The sequence below is a fragment of the Myotis brandtii genome, unplaced genomic scaffold, assembly GCF_000412655.1.
Source record: "Myotis brandtii unplaced genomic scaffold, ASM41265v1 scaffold157, whole genome shotgun sequence".
In the NCBI taxonomy this organism is placed as follows: domain Eukaryota; kingdom Metazoa; phylum Chordata; class Mammalia; order Chiroptera; family Vespertilionidae; genus Myotis; species Myotis brandtii.
The window spans coordinates 5,546,226-5,567,564 of record NW_005355708.1 but is presented as its reverse complement, the minus strand read 5'-3'; the positions used below and the strand labels follow the sequence as shown (position 1 = coordinate 5,567,564).

Sequence of the window (21,339 nt, the reverse complement as noted above, 5' to 3'; positions counted from 1 at the left end):
AAGACTAGACTCCTTTTCACTCAACTCAACTAGAAACCCCTTAAATCTTCTTTCATTGTTTCTGGTAGAAATTTGGCCGAGTACCTACAAGTACTAGCCTGTAGATCCGTGTTTCCTAACCTTGGCTGCACATTAGTCACCTGGGGAGCTTCTAAAACAGATACTTTGATCCCATCCCTCAAGATTCTTATTCAATTGGTCTTTTAAAGGGGCCTGAGCACCTGTCTTTTCTGAGTTCCCCAAATGAAAGAGTCTAGACCAGGGGTGGGCAAACTTTTTGACTCGAGGGCCACAATGGGTTCTTAAACTGGACCGGAGGGCCGGAACAAAAGCATGGATGGAGTGTTTGTGTGAACTAATATAAATTCAAAGTAAACATCATTACATAAAAGGGTACGGTCTTTTTTTTTTTTTTTAGTTTTATTCATTTCAAACGGGCCATAGTTTGCCCACGGCTGGTCTAGACTGAGAACCTCGGTACAACATGGAGGTAACTTGTTCAAAGCCAGCCTTATAGCTGGTTTGTCAGGTGTGTGTGGTTCTACAACAGCTGGAGGAGGGCGGGGGGGTCTGTCCATTTCCCAATGTGCGCGAGAACGACAGCTGACAGCCAGCTCCAGTGCCTTGCTCTTCATAACCACATCTGCAAGTGGGTGAACAGAATCGAGTCTTTCTCCAAATGCAAGCCATACATTAATTTAGCCAAGCAGCCTCTGACACTGGGACCACAACCTTTTAATTTTGAAAAAAAGGAATGAAAGGCTCATTTCCAAAGGACTCACACATAACAGATGTGTACACAAAGCTTTTTAAGTTTTATTTTCCTTGGGTTGAAGATTCATCGTAACACGCATGCATTTTAAAACAGTAACAGGGTCTCGAACTGTTCCGAGCAGACATTAGACAAGCACAAGGGGCTGAAAATTCCTATTTAAAAAATGGAAATCGCAGTGGGAAATGGAGGTCACACACATATGGTGGGGTGATAGTTTATCCTGCTCCCCCCGAAATTGAATCTATACTTAATTCACATTTTTTATTACAATGACCTGACCTGGTGCTTGGGTGTGCTGAGCAGCACCAGGCCTTCCCTCAAGGTGGTTGGTTCCTACTTCCTCCTGAGCAAGAGGAAGGGGCTCCTCCGGAAGATTCCTCTCCAGCCTCCGAGGATCTCAGCACAACCCGCTGGGAAAGCCAGTCTCTTCCCTTTGGAGGCACCCTCATGAGTGGCGCATCTCAGGGAGGGGAGGGCCATGTCCCTGCCCCCTCCAGACCGTGCAGATGGGGGCAGTTACTTGAATATTTTCCCTTTGATTCCTGTGCTTAGAGTGGACTCCCCCTCCACACATTTCTGACAGAAAGAGGTGAGGTCCCTGTGCTGGAGGGACCGGTGCTGAGGGAGGCCAGAGCTCTAAGGGTTGTTGAAACACTCCCAGCCCCTAACCTAGTAGCTCGAATGCTGGGGAGTGCTGAAGTCTTTCTCCCAACTTGAACTGGTAAAAAGACGACTAGGGGGTGGAATTGGCTACTGAGAAAAGTCCTGGGTCTTTGGTTCACCTCCCCAGGGCAGATCCTGGCAGTCTGTGAAGAAGGGAAAGCACTCGGGCAGGAGTCTGCAGTCCCCAGTCCTGAGTACTACCAGGGGGCCTGCTTGAGGCCTAACGCACAGGCAAGAGGAACAAGTGAAGTAGGAAGAGCTGCCTGTGATGGGAACTTGGGGAGTGCCTCTGAGAATAGCCACAGGGGCGACCTGTGGCACCCGCCACAGACCAGTAGCTCCTGAGCAAGATGAGGAACGATGGAGCACTGCTTCAGCTGTGCTCCGGGACCTGCGGGCTTCCCAACCCTCCCGTTACTCCCCCTGCGGGGCATGGGGAGGAGCTCCCACCGGGAGGGTAAGACTCAGTGGTTCAGGAACAGGAACAAGGGCCAGAGGCCTTCATCCAGTAGTCTCAGTGGAGCTCTCAGACAACCCCTCGCTTTGGCTGGGAAACCTGGAGACTAGTCTCTTAGCTGTAGACGTTCAGAACAGGTGCAGGATGGGAGAGACTGGGATACAAGTCCTGCCCTCCAGGCCTCACCCAGTCAGCCGTGTCCTATTCTTACACCTTTGCTCTTGGGAGGCCCAAAACTACTCTAGGATGCCATAAGGCAGGTGAGTTTCATAGCTCCAAAGAGTGAGGTTGAGGGTAGTTAACATCCCCCTCAGATGCCTTCTGCTCAGAAGGGGAATGGTGGGATTTGGGGAAGAAAAGTGGGGACAGACAAAAGCTTGGGGATCAGTTCACTTTCTCTACATTCAGACTGCAAACCAAATATAATATCTTCATCATTATAAAAAGAAGAGAAAGAAAACTTGCATAAACCAAGATAAATAGCTTTTAAACATTTGAATGCCAAAAGAATTAGAGGGCCAAACCCAAGGTTTTGAAAATAGCACAGAATGACCTTTAAAAAAAAATCTACAGTTCACCAAACCACACCTTAAATGTTCCGACCCAATCAACAACACTGTCAGAAACACAAAAGAGCATTTGCAATAGGATGCTACCTCTCAAAATGTAAACAATATACAAAAAATAAACCGCACAAAATCACAAAAACTCAATGTTAAACAAGTCATACTTGGTAGCTCATCTTTCACTGATAGGATTATTACATGATTCATACACATCATGGCAACATGATCAGACCAAATGCAGGGAGCCAGTGGGAGCCCGAGGCTACGGAGGCTGCTGGGAGACAGCCTGCCAACCTTTGGAGATGCTGGGCCTATGAGCAGATCCAAATTTCTATTCTTGATTAGAAGGTGGGGAAATCAAGTCCAAACCTTATTCCTATGATCCCTTCCTAAGTCAGTTTTCTTTCCACGTGCCATTTGTTTCAAGTCCTTCCTCAAGTCCCTTCATGGTCTTACTGCTGATGTCTAGTTACCTATGACCCCTTCCTGGGGCCAGGGCAGTTGTCTGACCATCTGCTTCTTCCAGAGGGGTCCCCGGCCCCAGAGGAGTCCAAGAATGCTGTCTCCATTCCCTCCTGACCCAAATGCTCCAGGCAGGGCAGAGACAGTGATGGTTCCTGCTCCAGAGGCTGAGCTTGGCCAAGTTTGGAAGGAACCATAGGAAACCAATCCATTCATTCAAAATGTTTCCACAAACTTCCTTAGAATCTGTGGGGTTACCTACATGTTTTAACATCTCTCATCCTAAATCCCGTTCCTGATGAGGGGTTGAGAAGGTGTGGGAATGTACCTCCTCCAGCACAGGGCTGTTTTCTCCCCTAGCCAGACCAGACGGCTCTGATGTCACCACAGAATGACACAGCTCAATTCTGAGGCCTGGATAGCAAGGCTCAGAAGGTGGGTGGAGATCCTGAAGGAGGCCGAGGATGCCACTCCTCGGGACGCCTGTAGGTGGCAGATCTGTTAAAATCTAGATGGGGCACCGAGGATGGATCCAAATCCAATCCCACCTCCAGCCTCCGCACTGGATTCCGCGGTCACATCCTCAAGCGATCCAGAAACCATCAGGCTTGGGCGCCACATCCAAGGTGGGAGGCGTCACTCCCTGTTGGCCGTGACATCCAGGGACAAACACAGGCACAGGGAGTCAGGTTACCTGCATGGCAGCCCTGGGACCCAAGGAGGAATCTCAGCAAGAAGCACCCAGGCACCTGGAGGTGTGCCCCCAGCTGAAAGCTCACCTACAGTGAGGGTGCCTGGGAAAAGGTCAAAAGGAAGTAAGTGGATGGAGGGCACGGGCCCTCATTTGATACTCATCAGCGTCTGGGGTTTCTCCAAGGGGAAGAAAACCATGTAAGCGCAAAGGTCCTTTCTTGTTCCTCTTGACCAAGTGGGAGGCAGGCTTTATCGAGAAGACATCTGAACTCCAGGGGCCCAGAGAGCCCAGCGGCTGAGCGACGAGCCCGGGTTCTCTGAGAACCAGCAGTCAGAGCCCAGCAGCAACCCCCGCCCTCGCCAGCCAGGAGGACGAACTCCCTCCCCTCCGAGGTCTTTGATTCTGATCCAAAATGACCGGTGTTGGTCTGGAGTGTTCCTTCAGGACAGCGTTTAGGTGGAGGCATCACTTGGATCCGAGGAGGAAAGGTGAAGGAGGCTGTGCACAATACTTCATAAAATTAAAAGTTAATCCAAGAGGGATGAGGCGTCTGACCTCTCCTCTGGTGTCAGAGCACTTGGCTCTGAGAGGACCCTTGGCGGGGTCTACAGGGTGCCTGTCATTGAAGGGACTAGGGCAGGGAAGGGAGGGTGGATAGGGTGATGACATAATCATTATAAATAGCAAACCTAGGGCAATGACATTTCAGAAAAACCCAAATAAACCCACAGTCACCTCTAGCCCCAAGGTATTTGAAAAGGCTACAAGGTAACAAAAAGGAAACCCCTTTTTAACCTGGGTCAAATGGGGTGGGGGCGTCAAAGGTAAGAAGGAGGTGAGGCTACATCCTGTGAGCATGAGCACACAGCACATCCCCCTCCTGAGAACCTTTCAGTGTCACAGGCTGCAGTCTCACTGCTAAAGCCCTCCCGGCCCCCCACTCTGCTCCCACCCCTCCATCGAGCCCAGATACACCCTCTCCCCCTTCCGATCCCCAACCCCATATCTCATTCTCTGGCTGTGGCTGACGGCAGAAGGTCACTACGTCAGGATGTTGGACATGAACTCGTTGAAGCGCTTGGAGTACTGCTCAGGGTTCACAGTCGAGATCTCGGCCCCCGCCTGTAATACAGAGATTGATTCAGGTCCAGCTCCTTGGCCCTCTTCAGCAGGCTGCACCTGGGACAGGCCTGGGTGTTCAGGAGCCTCTGGATCAGCACTAGAGCTGAACACAACCCCTTGGACTGGAGAGGGGGCAGCTATGTCTCAGAATTGCCCTGGCCCCCTCCTCTGATTCCCAACCCCAGGGAAGCACCCACTAAAGTCGAGGCCAGTGGTGGGGAGGCAGCAGAGTCTCCTGATCCCTGTGGGAGCCGCTGTTTGGAGAAGAGTAGCTTGAAGTCTGTGGGGAAATGGGCCTCTGGGGCGTAGTGTGGACACGTAAACAAAGCTATTACTGGCAGTCAGCAAGGTGCACCGCATGCCCACAGCCCTCGGAAGAGGCACCAGTGGGCTCAGAGTCCCGAGGGCAGAGAACAAAGGGAAAAACAAGTTGGCATATTACCCAGGGGTGGATATAGACGGCAGAGAGTGAACACCAGGCAACCAGGCAGGCTGCTCTTCCTGTTCCCTGCCCTGGGGGAGGGGCGGGGGGAGTGTCTCCTTAAAGCAGGAGGCCTGAGAGTCAGGGCCCACGCACTGGGCCTGGCTGGAGACAGGGAGAACTCACCCCGTGTTTCACTGTTTTGGCTGCATGTGCAGCTTTCTTCTTAGCGTCATATGGTGTGAGGATATCAATGATGGCCATGAAATAGACCTCCTTCTTGGGGGAACCTGGAAGGGAAACAAGCAAGGAGGAAGAGGTGGGTCCATAAACCTTCAGAGAGGAGATCCAGATCGATCCCTATCATTTTGGATCTGAGAAAAAAAAAAAATGGTTAATGGACTCCTCAGAAGTTTTCATCGCTTTTTAAAATTATTATTATTGATTGCAGAGAGAGTTCAGGAGAGAGACAAACATCAATGTGAGAGAGAAACATCGATCAGCTGCCTGACTGGGAATCGAACCCTCCACCCTCTGGTGTATGAGACCACCCTCCAACCAACTGAGCCACACTGGCCAGGACCTCATAGCTCTTATCTTATCTGATCTTCACAGCTCCCTGTGGGGTTGACATGAGAGTATTTATGAAGTTTTGTCCATCCCATGAGTCAGAGAACTATGCCTCAAATATCCAGGACAAGCAGAGAGGATAAGAAAGGCCTAATGGAGAAGAACCCCAGGGCCCAGAAGACAAAGTTACTGGTGATGACTCAGTGTGGGAGCCTGGAGGCAGAAAGAGGCCCAAGTCAGCTATTAATTAATGAGGTGGAAACCCAGAGACCCACAGGGACAGCTAAACAATGGGCCCAGCTGGGAAGGATGAGAGCCAGCCGTGGGCAGGGCAGGCACAGGCTCCGACTTACTTTCATGGCTTTTCATGGCATAAACATCAACAGAGGGGTCGAATTCCCCAGGACCGAAGAACCGAGGAAAGCTGAGGAGGTTGCCGGGGCTGTCCGGAGGTGTGCCGTAGGAGCAGAGCAGGTTGCCGCCCACCCCGTCATTCTCACACTCCTCGTCCTCTGCCCGCTCCTCCACCTCCATCTCCTCCTGCTCTGCCCGGTCCACATCGTGGATGCCCACCAGCAGACTGTAGTCCATGATCTTCAGCTGGGCCAGGAACTAGGGGAAGGAAGACAGAAGTTATACAGGGCATCTCAGGGGCATCTGGAAAGGGGAGACAAGGTGTTCCTTTCAACTCAACTCTCCAATTTAGAAACACAATAGAGAAGAGACATCAGAGTCTGTGCTCAGTGGGGAAGACAGTCATTCCACAAGGGCACGGAGCTGCAGGGTCCACAGCAGTGGAGAGGGGGCCTCCCTGGGAAAGGGCTGAGGCTGAGCCCAGTGGATGAAGAAGAGTCAGGCAGGCAGAGGCTGTGGAAGGAAAGGTAGAGCGAGCGCTGCAGGAAGAGGGAACAGCCATGCGGTCTGGGACCAAGAGGCCATGGCCGGTGTGCGGAAAGACACCATGGAATGCTGCACATCATGGGATCTGCACTGTGGAAGAGGCTATGGATGCAACATAGCAGTGTCTTTCAAATCATGAATCTCAATCCATTGAGTCCTAAATCCAATTTAGTGGGGTGAGACTAGGACTTTTAAAATTATTATTAAATACTATAAAGTAGAAAAAAAGGCTCTGGCCAGGTATCTTAGTTGGTTAGAGGATCATCCTGATACGTCAAGGTGTGGGCTCGCTCCTCAGGCAGAGTACAATACAAGAAACAACTAATGAATGCACGAATAAGTGGAACACAAATCAATGCTGCTCGCTCTCTCTCCCTCCCCTCTACCTCCATTCTGCTATCTATAAAATGGATTAAAAAAATTAAAACATAGTGAAAAATAGAGTACATAACATGAAGTAAAGGTAGATAGTATTTCATTGTGTGTGTGTGTATATGTGTGTGTGTGTGTTTTGAGTTGCAAGGTAAAATGTACTTCCAACGGGGTAATAGGCAAAGTTTGAAAAAAATATGCAATTCAGCTTCTTTCTACTCAGGGTAAAAATGGGGAGAAAAATAAAAGGAAACACGATATAAGAATGACAGAGCCAACCAACATTCTGAACTCTCCCCTCAAGGTCAGAAGGGCTGTGTGGTGCAGGGGGAGGATGCTGGCGCCCTCCCCTTGCACTGTGGCTTCCCCTTGCCGATTCTCAGTCTCCCATCTATATAATGAGTGTTGTGCGCAGACGGTGTCTCAGGACTCCTGATGTAGGACTCCAGGTCTCGGAGAAGAACAAAGTGTGGGAATAATACAGGATGGAAATGGTCAGCCAGCATTCCAGTCTGGCTAATAGTGAGACCAGAGTCGCTGGTCCAAATCCTCCATGAACCAGCCAGCAGCCACCTGCAGCCACGTGCCAGGCACTCTACCACGGTCACAAACTGAGCCCGTGGCACCTGGAAACTCTCGAACTGACCACTGTGACTGTGGAACGAGGAGGAGAATGAGAACAGGACCAGAGAGGCTCTGCACACAGGCCCAGAAAACAACTGAAAGCACAGGAAGCCCTGACGACAGATCAGCAAACTCTCCTCGATGGAGAAAGGTGGGGGCACCATTCCAAGCACCTGGACAAAGCCTTCCCCAGGCCTAGGGAGAAGGGGCCGGGATCCCGGATCCCGGAAGAGAGAGAGTCCCTGAACCACAACCCCTCCCATCCACTTGAGAACATTCATCAAGCAACATGTAAGTGAAAACAAACAAATTCTGTAAACTGCCTTTAAAAATTCTTAGAAGCAGAGTAAGGAGAAAAGCAGAAAAGGGAGGAGAAAGACTGAACCAACTGAGCATCAGAATAAAGGCACAAACATAGCAGGGAGTGATCAAGGAAAAGCTTCCCAGCAAAAGAAGTCTATTAAACTCATGTTCACAGCAGCATTAGTCACAATGAAGCAACCCAAGTGTGATGGTTAATACCACGTGTCAACCTGACCGGGCCACCAGGTGCCCACACATTCGATCAGAGGTTATTCTGAGTGTGTCTGTGAGGAGCTTATGGATGAACTGACATTTGAGTCGGTAAAGTGAGTAAAGGAGATTGCCTTCCCTAAGCGGGGTGGGTCTGAGGCCTGAACAGAACTAAACGGCGGATCCTCCAGCGAGTAAAAGGGAACTTCCTCTGCCTGCCTCTCAGCTGGGACAGCGTTTCTCCTCTCTTCAGACGTGGACTGAAACATCCACTCCTCTGGGCCTTGAGCCTCCGGCCTCCAGGCTAAAACAATACCCGCAGCTCTCCTGGGGCCCGACCTGCCAACTGTGGGTGTTGGGACTTGTCGGGCTCTGTAATCACGTGAGCCAATTCCTTATAATAAACATCTTTCATCCGTCAATCAATCTGTCTATCTATTTACACTCTACTGGTTCTGTTTCTCTGGAGAATCTTAATGTACCGAATGGCCACTGGTGGATAAATGGGTACAGAATGCACCTGTGCCGTCAGGACACACACAATGGAGATCCTCAGCCTTCAGAAGGAAGGCCATTCTGACACATGAATAAAGAGCAAGTACTGCATGAGTCCACATTTACACGAGCTTCTAGAGGAGTCAATTTCATAGAGCCAGAAAGAATGGTGATTGGGATTAGGGAGAAAGGGAAATGGGAAATAATGTTTAATGGGTATAGAGTTTTCGTTTGGGAAGAAAAAAAAGTTCTGGAGATGGATGGTGATGGCTGAACAACAATGTGAATGCACTTAATGGCACTGAAATGTACACTTAAAAATGGTTAAGCGCAGCTGATCGATGTTTCTCTCTCATCAATGTTTCTTACTCTCTATCCCTCTCCCACTCCTTTCCTCTCTGTAAAAAATCAATAAAATATATTTTTTTAAAAAGGTTAAGATGATAAATTTTATGTTATGCATATTTTACCATAATAAAAAGTAAAACAAAACAATTTTTTAAAAGTTTATAGGGTTTGGTGTTGTTTTTTTAAAATATATTTTATTGATTTTTTACAGAGAGGAAGGGAGAGAGATAGAGAGTCAGAAACATCGATGAGAGAGAAACATCGATCAGCCGCCTCCTGCACACCTCCTACTGGGGATGTGCCCGCAACCCAGGTACATGCCCTTGACCGGAATCGAACCCGGGACCCCTCAGTCCGCAGGCCGACACTCTATCCACTGAGCCAAACCGATTTTGGCGTATAGGGTTTGGTTTTAATGAGCAGGCTCCCACTTTATTTAAGTAGAAGGAGACTGGGTTCTCAGGCGGTCCAGATATCGCAGTCACTACTGAGCACATGTCCTCGGAGCTTCGCCACAGGAAGTGCCATCCTAATCAGGTTACTAGGTAAGTGGAGAAGCAGAGCCAGTCACAGGCGTGGTTGGTGGATCTCACGGGCTGGCTTCCTGTTGCTCCGATGGCTGGTTGCCCCCTCCACTATGGGAACCACCAGAGAGGAATTCTGAAGGAGTTTGAAGAAGGTGTTGGAGCAGATGAGGGAAAGCATTCCACACTAAGTTACCATGGTGCTACTGGCACAAATTGTGTCCCCAAATGGAATGTTCATTTGCACTGGCTTTAGGTGCACGTAACGACCCACCTGCTCAAATCCCCACTCCTTCTGTCTACACTCTTGGAAAGCAGTGAATTCAATTTTTCTTAAAGAGGCACCTGCTCTGGGGACCAGAGACCCTGCTCAACCCGGTGGAGCGAGCTGCTCGTACCTCTACATCCCGTTTCAGCTTCTCCAGGAAGTTCTTCTTACTCTCCTCGCCCACCCGCAGCTTCTGCCCTTCGTTGAGGAAGTCGTTGTCTTTAAACGTCGGCAAGTCCTTGGCCTGGGGGGACAGCCACAGTGTTAGCTGAGCAGCAGATTCATTCACCCCCGGACCGCTGCTGGGGGCCATGGCACAGAAAGGGGAAGGGTCTACACCGCACAGACCGTCAACCTGCCACATCAACGGCTCAGCACAGGAGGCTGCAGTCCCAGGCTTCGGGCAGACGGGGATGGCAACTGCGTGGCATCTGCCCAACAACGAGGACCGACCACAGCATGCCTTCCTGCCGAGCCTGGCCTACCGCAGGGGTCAGGCAGCCACCCACTGACTCAGGATGGACCATGACGTGGACACCGCCAGCCTTCCAGGACGATGAAGAGCCCAGCAAGGGCCGAGCTAAAAGGCTGGAGACCAAGGCGAGGCTGAGCGGAGGCTGAGGCTGAGGCTGAGGCTAGGCAGGTGCTTAGAGCTCTGGCAGACTGCACGTCTGGGAAGTGGACTAGGGGCTGTGATGCAGGAAGGCACAGGATGGCCAATAGGTGTTTCGCATTCCAAGCCAACCCATTCTACGCTTGACCAGCACCGGCCCCAGCATACCTTCTCCTTGTCACTCGCTTCTCTGGCAACAGTAGAACCCTGAAAGGATAAGAGGCATCAGGAGAAGTCCAGCTGAGGCAAATTCCGTTGAGTGAGAAAACATGCCCCTGTCTCTGGGGAGAGGCAGCAGGTGGACGGAAGTAGGCTGGTTAGAACCCTAGAGGGGCCAGGAGGCAGCAACTGGTTCACTTCCTCTGTCACAAACGGTTCACAGAGCTCTGACTACGGCCACGTCCTGCTCAGGAAACAGGACTGTGCCAGGAGTCTCAGTGCCTGCCCGTGAGGAACTTCCCTTCCAACAGGGGAGACAGGCACTAAGCAGTAGCTACACATGAATTAATCCATTAACCACAATGGTGCTGAGCGGGACAGGAGAGGACACAGGATACTCTGAGAGCCTGAAGCACAGGGAGGGGCCTGGACTGGAGAGGGACGGTGGCCAAGGCCTGCTTCGGGGAACAAGTGATACCTGCGCTGAGCTCAGAGGGCGTGTAGGAAGTAATTAGATGGGGGAAGGTGGAGGTAGACAAAGGGCAGGGAGGGAAATAATTCAGGCAGCCTGCGTGGGATCTCGGGGACGAGGGGACGAGGGGAGCACAGACTCTGCAGGGATGGACCGGAAACCAGTGCCGCTGCAGCAGGGGACAATGGTGCAAGGCAACTGGTGAAGTCAGGAAGTGAGGCGTCAGCACAGCGAGCGCTGTGGTTCGCAGGCAAAGTGTGCTCTCTTCAGTGCCTAGAAAAGCACTTGTGCTGTCAGTCCACGGGGCCTGGGCAGATGCCAGTGTGTGTGCATCTAGAACAGCCTGTCCCATCCCACTGCCAGGAGTCACAGAGCATCAATCTATATATATAAAAGCCTAAGCAACCAGCCGACTGGCCAGTAGCTATGACGTGCACTGACCACCAGGGGGCAGATGCTCGATACAGGAGCTGCTGAGCTGCAGTCACTTGGCAGCTGCGGTTCTTGGGTGATGCACCCGGAACCAGAGAGGAGGGAGCCCGATTCTGGGGTGCGTCACCCGAGAACCGCCCTCTCACAATCCGGGACTCCTCGGGGGATGTCGGAGAGCCGATTTTGGCCGGATCCCCGCCGACAGGCCAAGGGACCCCACCTCTAGCTGTTACATAGATGTGGTACAGTGGGGGCTTAAGTAACCTCCTGTCACTGTCACCTGGACGTCACACAGCCTTTGGCCCACAAGAACTAGACATAATCAACTCCAGAGCTGCCTGTCCATGCCGCAGATGTTCTGGCTTTCCCATTATGTGGCAGCTGGAATCGTGGCCCTTCCGAGCCCCGGGGGGAGAGCAGCCACAGAGCTGGGAAACGCAGAGCCCTTTACCTTGAGGTCATACTTGCGGTGTACAGTGAGCCGATGGCTGAACACGTTCCTGGTGACCACCATGTAGGTTTCCACACCATCCACGGTCAGGCGGTACATGCCCAGGAACTGTGGCAAAAGGGTGTTGCCGTGACACTCCACTATGAACTAGAAAGGAAGGCAGGAAGGCTAAGGAGCGTAGGAAGGTGCCAGGATGGACGGGGCTCTCCCCAGGCTAAAACGCTCCCTGCCTGGGACTCTAAACTGGGTTATGTGAAGTCACGGGGTTCCTTAGACTTACAACAGGCAGCAGCCACCCCCACCCTCAACTGGCATAACAGAGCGAGAGGCTGAGCAGGCAGTGCAGAGCCCTGTGGTTTCATATTGCTGGGGTTCCTCTGTAGGAAAATCACTAGTCTAGGCGGCATCTCCTCTGTGGCCTGAAATGGGGAAGCCACAGGGCAGAGAGGGCTGCAGAGGCCGGCTGTGACTGGCTGTCTGGGAAAACAGAATGCTCCCGACCACACACCCCGGCCCGGCCCCAGGGTTTCTGGCTGTAATTCCCCAAAGACTAGACGTCCCTGTCACCACTTCTCAGGTGCCCCAGAGAGCAGCCAGCTTTCCCCGAAGACGCAGGCAGGCTGGGGGCAGGCACTCAGATCATGCCGCCGCACTGCCCGCTTCTCTCATGGACCGGCTCCAGAGGAGTGGGGAGGAGGAATGGGAAGAAAAGCAACCCTGCTGGGCCGACGGGACCTCTTTCAGAAGAAATGAGTGTGAAAACTTCCCAACTCTGGCAAGAAGCAGCAGAGATCGACCAAAGGACTTGAATGCATGCATATAACAGACACGGGGGGGTGAGGGCATGAGTGGGGATGAGGGGACATTGGGGGGATGAGGACACATATGTAATACCTTAATCAATAAAGGAAACAAACAAACAAAGCAGCAGCTGTTCAGCTGGGACAGAGTCAGGAACATGCCTTCGTCCTTCCCTTTAAACTTCTCCTCACAGACACGGGGCCAGGAGGGCCACGTGCCTGGCTGTCAGGAAGCAGCTCCATCACCAGGGGACCCGTCTCTCCAAGAAGCTCCCCAGGGCTCGCTCCCTCTCCCAACCCACCCTGCGGTCCAGGCTCGGGACTCACCATACCTGGTGGTACTTCTTTAAGATGTTGTGCATCTCTGCCACATCCTCACTGGAAACGGTCTTGATGACGAAGCGCCGGTCGTAGGTGGTGAGGAAGCGCGTGCCACACCGGCCCTGGCTGTCGCTGTTGATGGGGGCGCTGCGCGTCACCGAGTTCTGAGGGACCGAGAGAAAGCGGGCTGGTCTTGGGAGGGGAGCAGGACTCTGACTGAGTCTCCTGTTAGGGGCCGTTGCTCTGAGGCCAATGACACGGAGACAGATGGGACCTCACTCGCCCTTTTACTCATGGGAAGGTCACATCTCTCCCAAAAGTCTTCCTCAAGAGTGACGAGAGCTGGTCCCCATCTTTGACTGGGATGGGAAGAGGATTTACTGTGAAATACTTCCTTTCTTTCTGATCCCAGACAGCCACCCCCGACGGTAGGGACCTCGGTTCTAATCCTGCCACTCGCATGTGATGTGACCCACGTAACTTCTCTACGCCTGCGTTTCCTCACCTGGAACACCAGGAGGCAGAGCGAAGGGATTTTCCCGGTCTCTTAGGATGACAAAAACAAAGCTCAGGAAATATTCGAGAGGCCTCGCATAAATAAACGATAGGCAGTGGTCTCTCTTCCCTGTGTGTGCCCTGCAGCTAGGAAACCCTTCCCTAAGCAGGACGCTGGTCCTACCTCTCTGCCCAACACCTCTCCCTTTGCCTCACACTCCTGCTTATCTGCGCAGGGCGGGGCGTTTCTGGTCTGTCCTGCTCCTCCTCGAGGCCCCATCCCATTAGGATCAGAGAGCTGTGGGAGCCTCAAGAGGAGTAGGGGAAGGTGAGGCAACCCAAGGGGATGTGTTCACCAAGCAGACACTGGGAAAGACCTTTGGGAGGCAAGGCAGGGAGGGAAATGCCAGGAAAACACAGAGATCTGCTCACAGAAACGCCTCCTCTCTCAGCCTTTTCTCGTCTCTTACCTGGGACCCGACTCTATACCTTCACCTCAAGCCTCCTCATGAGAAGGGAGCACCACTAAAGTCTGAAGTGGTGAGGGGCTCTCTAACCTAGAGGAGCACACCCCAAAACAGGGTGTCCCCAGCCCTACGTGACTGAGGGCCTCACTCTCCCAGCCTGGTCCTCCACCAGGAAGATGGAGAGGCCTCAAGCCCGGTGGGAAGACTAGCTGTATCCCTGCCTCTTTCTCAGGCAGCATTTCTGACTCTAAATCATTGGCAGTCCCAGAGGACAGAGTCCCTCACTGAACACCATCCTCCCTGCCCTATTTCACTTGTGAGCACAATCATTTGCCCACGAGGCTATTAGAGAAAAAATGCAGACACGGAGAGGATGTGGTTAGATGGCCAAGGGGAGGGGAAAGAGCCGCAGTGGAAGGGAGAGGTCCGAGCAGGTGACCTGGGTTGCAACTATGGCAAGAAGTTTCCAGAAAGTCTCAGGCTCCAATCGGTCATGATTTCCTTTCAGATCTGCTCCTAACCGAGGGGGCTGGAGGGACCTCCCAGTACCTCTTAGACCTTCCTGCTCGCCCAAGCCCCTGGCATCTCCTCCTCTCACATCCTCTCACCCTCCCCTTCAGGACAGACATCTTTGCAGGAGGCCTTGCAGCGTGGAGGAGAGAGGGGAGGGAGACTCACGCATCTGCTTGTCCTGAACTACGCTGGGGAAGGCGGACTGGGCGTGGGGTGGAGGACTTAGTGTTTTAAAAGACCGGGGCATCGGTTTTAGATTTCCGCAGGCTGTACACTCTTTTCCCCCAGACAATGGAAAGTCAGCTGAATGTCTTCCTGCTACAAAAGTGAAGGGGACGATTCTCCACCAAAGGCTGTCTGCCGAGGGAGGAAGGTCCGGGAAGGTGCTAGGTGGGGAAGTGACAGAAGCCACAGACTGTAGGTTACACTCAGATGTCCCTGGTATTGGGATTCATTCCTCCCAACAGGACCAAGTCCTCCGTGACACGACCACCCCCTGAAGGGGGCAGTTTCCTGCCATGCCTTGTCCCCTCCCAACATCAGGACAGGGGGCAAGTTTAGGAGGGGGCACTCCGACCTGGCAAGAGATCACACTGCCCTTAAAGTCCCCCTTTTCTAATCTGTCTTAGGTGCTTTAAGAGGCAAAAAGAGGGTCCTAAGCCTGTGAGGCATCACAGGAAGCACTTCGAAGGCCCTCCCCCTCCAAGAGCCACCAGCATGGAAAGAAGACAGCCTGGGCTGGAGCGAAGCATGACTGGAGGCACAGCCCACGAACAGTAGACACTTTTGCTCGACTTGTCCTGTGGCTTCCTGGCCCCACTCTGCTCGCTAATCCTTCCGATTTTGCGAAGACACCTGTACCTGGTAATCCTGATCGTCAATCCCAAATCTTTCCCGAAGATTTCGAAACACCATGGGGCAGTACTCCTTAAACTTGAAGCGGCTGGGGAGGTTCTCCCTGGGGAAAAGCAGAGGCAGGTCTTTGTGAACATCTTGCTTATCTTAATTCTCACATCAGAACTCGCAGCGTGTGGTCCATGGATCACCGGGATCTGAACAATCTGTAGTGCTTAAAATGTAAGGTTCTAGCCTCCAGAAATTCAGGAGGTGAGCCTGGAAAGCTTCTTTTTTTTAAAATTTATTTTTTAAAATATATTTTTATTAATTTCAGAGAGGAAGGGAGAGGGAGAGATAGAAACATCAATAATAAGAGAGAATCATTGATCAGCGGCCTCCTGCACACCCCCCCATTGGAAATTGAGCCCGCAACCCAGGCATGTGCCCTTGACTGGAATCAAACCTTGGACCCTTCAGTCTGCAGGCCGATGTTCTATCCACTGAGCCAAACCAGGTAGGGCATTTTTAAAAATTTAAACATTTAATCCTCAGCCAAGGATATGTCCTCACTAATTTTACAGATAAAGGGAAAGGGGGAGAGAGAGAGAAACATCGATGTGAGAGGAACCTTGATTGGTTACCTCCTGTTTGCACCCCAACTGGGAATCAAACCCACAACCTAGTTATGTGCCCTGACCTTTCAGTGTACAGGACAATGCTGCAACTAACTGAGCCACAATGGCCAGGGCCAGAAAGCTTCATTTTTAACAAAAACTCTAGGTGATTTTGTGCATGTGAGTTTATTTATTTATTTATTTTTAAATATATTTTTATTGTGTGTTTTTTTTTTGAGAGAGAAGAAGGGAGAGCAAGAGAGAGACAGAAACATCGATGAGAGAAAAACATCAACATCCATCGGCTGCCTCCTGTACGCCCCCAGCTTCTAGAATAAGATGATGTTATTACTATGGCAGAAAGAGGTCACTAAGGGACATTTTCAAATCAAGCTTCTCCTCCCACCTAACAGTCTGAGGCTGGTGGGGTGACAGAGCCCCGCTGGTGAGGTGGTGAGGACTGTGGAACAATGGAGAGTGAAACCAGGATTCAAATGCAGAAAGGAAGAGAGTGTGAGCAGAAAACAGTTTCTGGGATGACCCATCTATATATATAAAAGCCCGATATGCAAATTGTCGCCTCAGGAGTTCGACCCAGAGACCAGGAATTCGATTGCTTGCTATGACATGTGCTGACCACCAGGGGGCAGTGTGGAATGAAGGAAAGCCCCTGATAGCTGGCCAGGCCTAGGGACCCTACCAGTGTATGAATTTCATGCACCAGGCCTCTAGTAGTAGGATAAAAAGCAAGGTCTCCAAAGGGCTTAGAGCAGTGGTCTGCAAACTCATTAGTCAACAGAGCCAAATATCAACAGCACAACGATTGAAATTTCTTTTGAGAGCCAAATTTTTTAAAGTTAAACTATATAGGTAGGTACATTGTTATTAACTTAATTAGGGTACTCCTAAGGCGTAGGAAGAGCCACACTCAAGGGGCCAAAGAGCCGAATGTGGCTCGCAAGCCGCAGTTTGCCGACCACTGGCTTAGAGTAGACCCCAATCTGTGCCAGGTGAGATGGCTGCTTCAACAAAGCCTGAGACAACTTTCAGGCCCTAATGCTAATCCAAGAAGCCACCAGGAACAAAAATGGGAAGAATTACTTTGGATAGCGCCCTCGGGCACCATGCTCAGCCTGTTGATCACACACAGTTGGAGAGAAAAGAGCTTGGGTGCATCCCAGGCCAGAATCGTGGCAGGCAGCTTCTTGCCTCAGACTAAGATCAAGATAGGGCCACTACTGTCAGCCTCATACGAGATACCTCAGCTCCTGAGCAGCTCACTTCTCAAACTGGCCCTGGATGAATCACGCTGGGCAGAGCCACATGCCCTGAGGGACACTGGAGGTAGCTGATAAAGGATGAGATGACAAGACAACTGGGAGAGAGGTCCATAATGAATGCATTTTTCCAGCCAGTTTTTCAGCTCTGTCATCCAGGTGTCGCTATTACACCCTGCCAGGTGCTGGCTTGCCCCGCCATACACAAGGTGTCAGAAGCTCTTTGCTTTAAGGGAAAGGATTGCCCACAAAACTTGAGTCCACTCAATAGGCAACTTACTTATTGAAGAGATGATTATCCACCTTGATCTTGCTGTACGCTTTGAAGTCATCTGGCATCAGCATGACAGGAACAGGGACATTGCTCAACTCATTGATCTGCAAAGCAAAGGAAAAGTGAGGTCCGCAGCTCGGAGGCCTCCTGCCTCAGACAGACAATATGCTACAATGTGGATGCCACCATCTCACCAAAAAAACATGTCCAAGGATTCCCTCCTTGTCTTTATTTCTGCTCTTCTCTTCCCAACCTCATCTCCATCTACTGAAATTCTCCCCACCTGATAGGGTCCAACTCAAAAGGCACCTCTTCCATAAATCTTTCCATGATTCTAGACCATAAATGTTCTTTCCCATGTTAGAGTTCCTGGTGTGTCCATCTTTTGGCCATCTCACAGCCTCCCTCATTTGTAGTTAATGCTTATAAACCTCATAAGTCTGCTAGACTATAACCTAGGCAAGACCGTAATATTGATCTTTGTAAGCAAATATCATCTAACTGATCTTTAGGGGCTCTGTAGTACTTAGTCCCAGGATGTGCATATAGCAGGTACTATATAAACATTTGTCAAATGCAATAATGGATCAATGAATAAATGTCACCCAACCTATGTGAGTATTGAGGCCTTGAACAACTTCATACAAATTGTGGGTCACTCAAGAAATCAGCTTAGGCCCTGGCCAGGTAGCTTAGTAGTTTAGAGCATTTTCCCGATATGCCAAGGTTTTGGGTTCAATCCCCAGTCAGGGCACATACAGGAATCAACCAATGAATGCATAAATAAGTGGAAAATGTTTCCACCCCCCACCGCCCACACACACACACACACACACTCACTCTCTCTTTTTCTCTCTCTCAAAGAAAGAGAGAGAGAGAGAGAGAGAGAGAGAGAGATCAGCTAGGGCAGGAAAAGAACTGGGTATATAACTCATCTCCAAAGTAAAGGATTCAATTTACAGTGAGCAGAAGAGGTGGAGATAGCTGGCCACTGTCTCACTTTACTCTCCTGATTAAAGCAGGGCCGGTTCTTAAAGCTGTGTCCTGCCTTATGATAACGGGGTGGGGGGGGGATGCGGGGGGGTGCTTTGCCCCCACTGCAAACATTCCTTCTCCTCGTCTTTCATCCCCCTTGAGGGAGCTGCAGCCGGGACAGGGAGCTGGCTTCCCATTGGTGCAGAACTGAGGGCGAATCCTTCACTGCCCCATTCCCAGTTTGCCAATTAGTGGGCTAATTAGCCACAGATGTCCTCTCCCATCACAGCAGAGTATTTGACATTTGACCCTCAACTCAGTTGCCACTAATGCATTCAGGATTTACAGCGGAAACCTCAGTCCTGACTTAATGGATAGGGGGGAGGGAGAGCATAGCCTAGGTCTCCCAGATACTTCCCTTGCAAATCCTATTATGTCAATGAGGCCCCATGTGGCAACCAGGGAAGAACCTAGAGTCATTAGGCCTCCTCCAGAACCATAAATGGGGGGAAATGGCATTTAATTTGCTGCCCCTTTTATGTTCCAAACCATTTTTATTTAGAAATATCTGAAGAGAGAGGACGTTCAAGTTAATGCGGTAACCGGGCTGGTGAATACCTTCCTGGAGTTGGTGAAATATCCAATTGACACGTGGGGAAATTAAGAAAGGCAGAGAGTGTGTGGGGAGGAGGAGGGACCGTAGGGTGGTGGGAACTGGCAGTGGGGCAGAGAAACGATAAACTGCTGGGGGAAACTGACTAGCACAGACACAGGAGTATAGACTGTATGATTCCGTCGATATGACGTTCTAGAACAGGAATCCATGGTGGGAGAAATCCACTAAGAGGTGGCCTGGGTTGGCTTGGGAGGAAGCTAATTGTAAAGGAAGCTGAGAGGTGTGACACATTCTGAGGTGACAGAAATGTTCTCTATGTCGTTTGGAGTGATTACATGGGTAGATGATGTACGTCTGTGGAAACTCATCAAACTATACTTGAAATTTCCAGCATCCAGCTCTGCGATGCCTGCCATCGGCTAAAGGGCCGCGCGCGCGCGCACACACACACACACACACACACACACACACACACACGCACGCACACACACGCACACACACACACACAGCTCCCACTCCCAGGGGTGCGCACAGGGACCCTGACTGCTAAGTGTGTGCCTACGGAGGAAGCCGTTCCACTTCCTTGCTTTTCTGCCAACAGAAACAATTCATGGTGGCCGTCCCACTTCCTTTTTCCTGGCATGGTAAGCTTGGCTCTGAGAGTTGAAGAAGAAGTTCATGCTCTTAGCAATTCTGCCTTTCCTAGCTCATATCATCATGCTCGAAAGAACGTACCACTGGCTCAAAGAGTACGGTTTTACACCAGAATGTTCTAGCATGTGCTACGAATTGGTTCTGGGTTGGTCTCATGTCCAAGCTCGGTGCCGAGGCCAGGGCTTGATACTGGAGAACTAGAAAAGACTAAAACATTTGCCAGGAGGAACTATTCTAACAGGCGCTATTCAGGAATGCTCTATTCACTAATCCTCTCGGTGACTCCTAGTGCAGCGCAGTTTGAACGGTTGTGAAGCTGGTTAGTTTTTGGCTCTCATTCCATCTCGATTCTTGACCACACAACCTAAGAGTGGGAGATTTCTGAGATAATATATTGGTCAACAATCCATACATCTGAACTATGTAGATGCCCCCCTCATTCCCCCTGGACCACATGTGGATGATTCACTCTAGGGATTAGCTGTACCTCTTTATTTTAGTTGTGCTAAATTTTTTATCCCCAGAGTCCTATTCAATTTCAACTGAACAAGCACTTACTGAAATACCTACTACATGCTTCATGTATGTTAGGGAAGAGGGGCCACACAGTGGGGGGGAACACTGTGCACACCAAAGTAGGCGGCTGAGCCTCTTATCAGGGAGACGAGACAAACCCATGCTACCGTGGAAGTGGAAGTCAAGTAGAGTACAAGCCAGTGAGAACGAAGGGACGGGCATCAGGAGCAGCTGGTGTTCAGAGGAGGGCGAGGTTGGTATGGGCAGAGTCAGACTCCCCGCCTCACACATCAGGCTGGAAACAGGGCACCTCATGCCCCTTCTGTATTGCCAAGAGCACTTGACACTGGAAGCATCTACAAGATCATGTTACACCCCAGCTTAAAAATCTCCCACGGCTCATCCACCTCAGGGCCGTTTTAACTCCTTCCCCTCTAAGGCCTTTCCTGATCTGGCTCAGACTCTGCCAAACTTCTCTTCAGTTTACTTTTCTACTCAATGTATTGAGGGCCTTACTACAGGCCAGTACTGTGCCAGAAGCTGGGGACACAAAAAGTGGTAAGCCGTGTCTCTGTTTAGCTGGGAAGACAGACAAGTAACTAATACAATGTGAGGATGCTATAAAGGGAGATGGAAAAACAGATTAAGAAATGATTGATTCGTCCGGCTGACATAGCTCAGTGGCTGAGCATCGACCCATGAACCAGGAGGTCACGGTTCCATTCCCAGTCAGGGCACATGCCCAGGTTGCAGGTTTGATCCCCAGGGTGGGGTGTGCAGAAGGCAGCCGATCAATGATTCTCTCTCATCATTGATGCTTCTATCTCTCTCTCTCCCTCTCCTTTCCTCACTGAAATCAATAAAAATATATTTTTAAAAAGAAAAGATTGATTCTGCCCTAGTCCGGGTTCTCAGTAGTTAGAGCATCGGCCTGAGAACCAAAGAGTCTCGGGTTTGATTCCCAGTCAAGGGCACGTACCTGGGTTGCAGGTTCAATTCCCGGCCCCTGTTGAGGGGCGTGTGGGAGGCAACTAATTGATGTGTCTCTCTCGAATTGATGTTTCTCTGTCTCTTTCCCT

At 50.8% G+C, this 21,339-nt stretch overlaps 1 protein-coding gene across 1 annotated transcript in view; it reads right to left on the bottom strand.

The window, feature by feature from the left end:
• Positions 1-794: 794 nt before the first annotated feature.
• The window catches only part of PIP4K2B (phosphatidylinositol-5-phosphate 4-kinase, type II, beta), a 27,440-nt gene continuing 6,895 nt past the window's right edge, over positions 795-21,339 (bottom strand). Inside the window, exons 2-10 of the mRNA XM_005861911.2 lie at positions 17,506-17,603; positions 15,359-15,455; positions 13,034-13,186; positions 11,902-12,048; positions 10,556-10,594; positions 9,905-10,018; positions 6,084-6,342; positions 5,347-5,450; positions 795-4,739 (exon numbers count right to left, since the gene is read on the bottom strand). Of these exons, the coding sequence (XP_005861973.1) occupies positions 4,659-4,739; positions 5,347-5,450; positions 6,084-6,342; positions 9,905-10,018; positions 10,556-10,594; positions 11,902-12,048; positions 13,034-13,186; positions 15,359-15,455; positions 17,506-17,603 (1,092 nt within the window). The 3' untranslated portion in view covers positions 795-4,658. The remainder of the gene's footprint in view (positions 4,740-5,346; positions 5,451-6,083; positions 6,343-9,904; positions 10,019-10,555; positions 10,595-11,901; positions 12,049-13,033; positions 13,187-15,358; positions 15,456-17,505; positions 17,604-21,339) is intronic.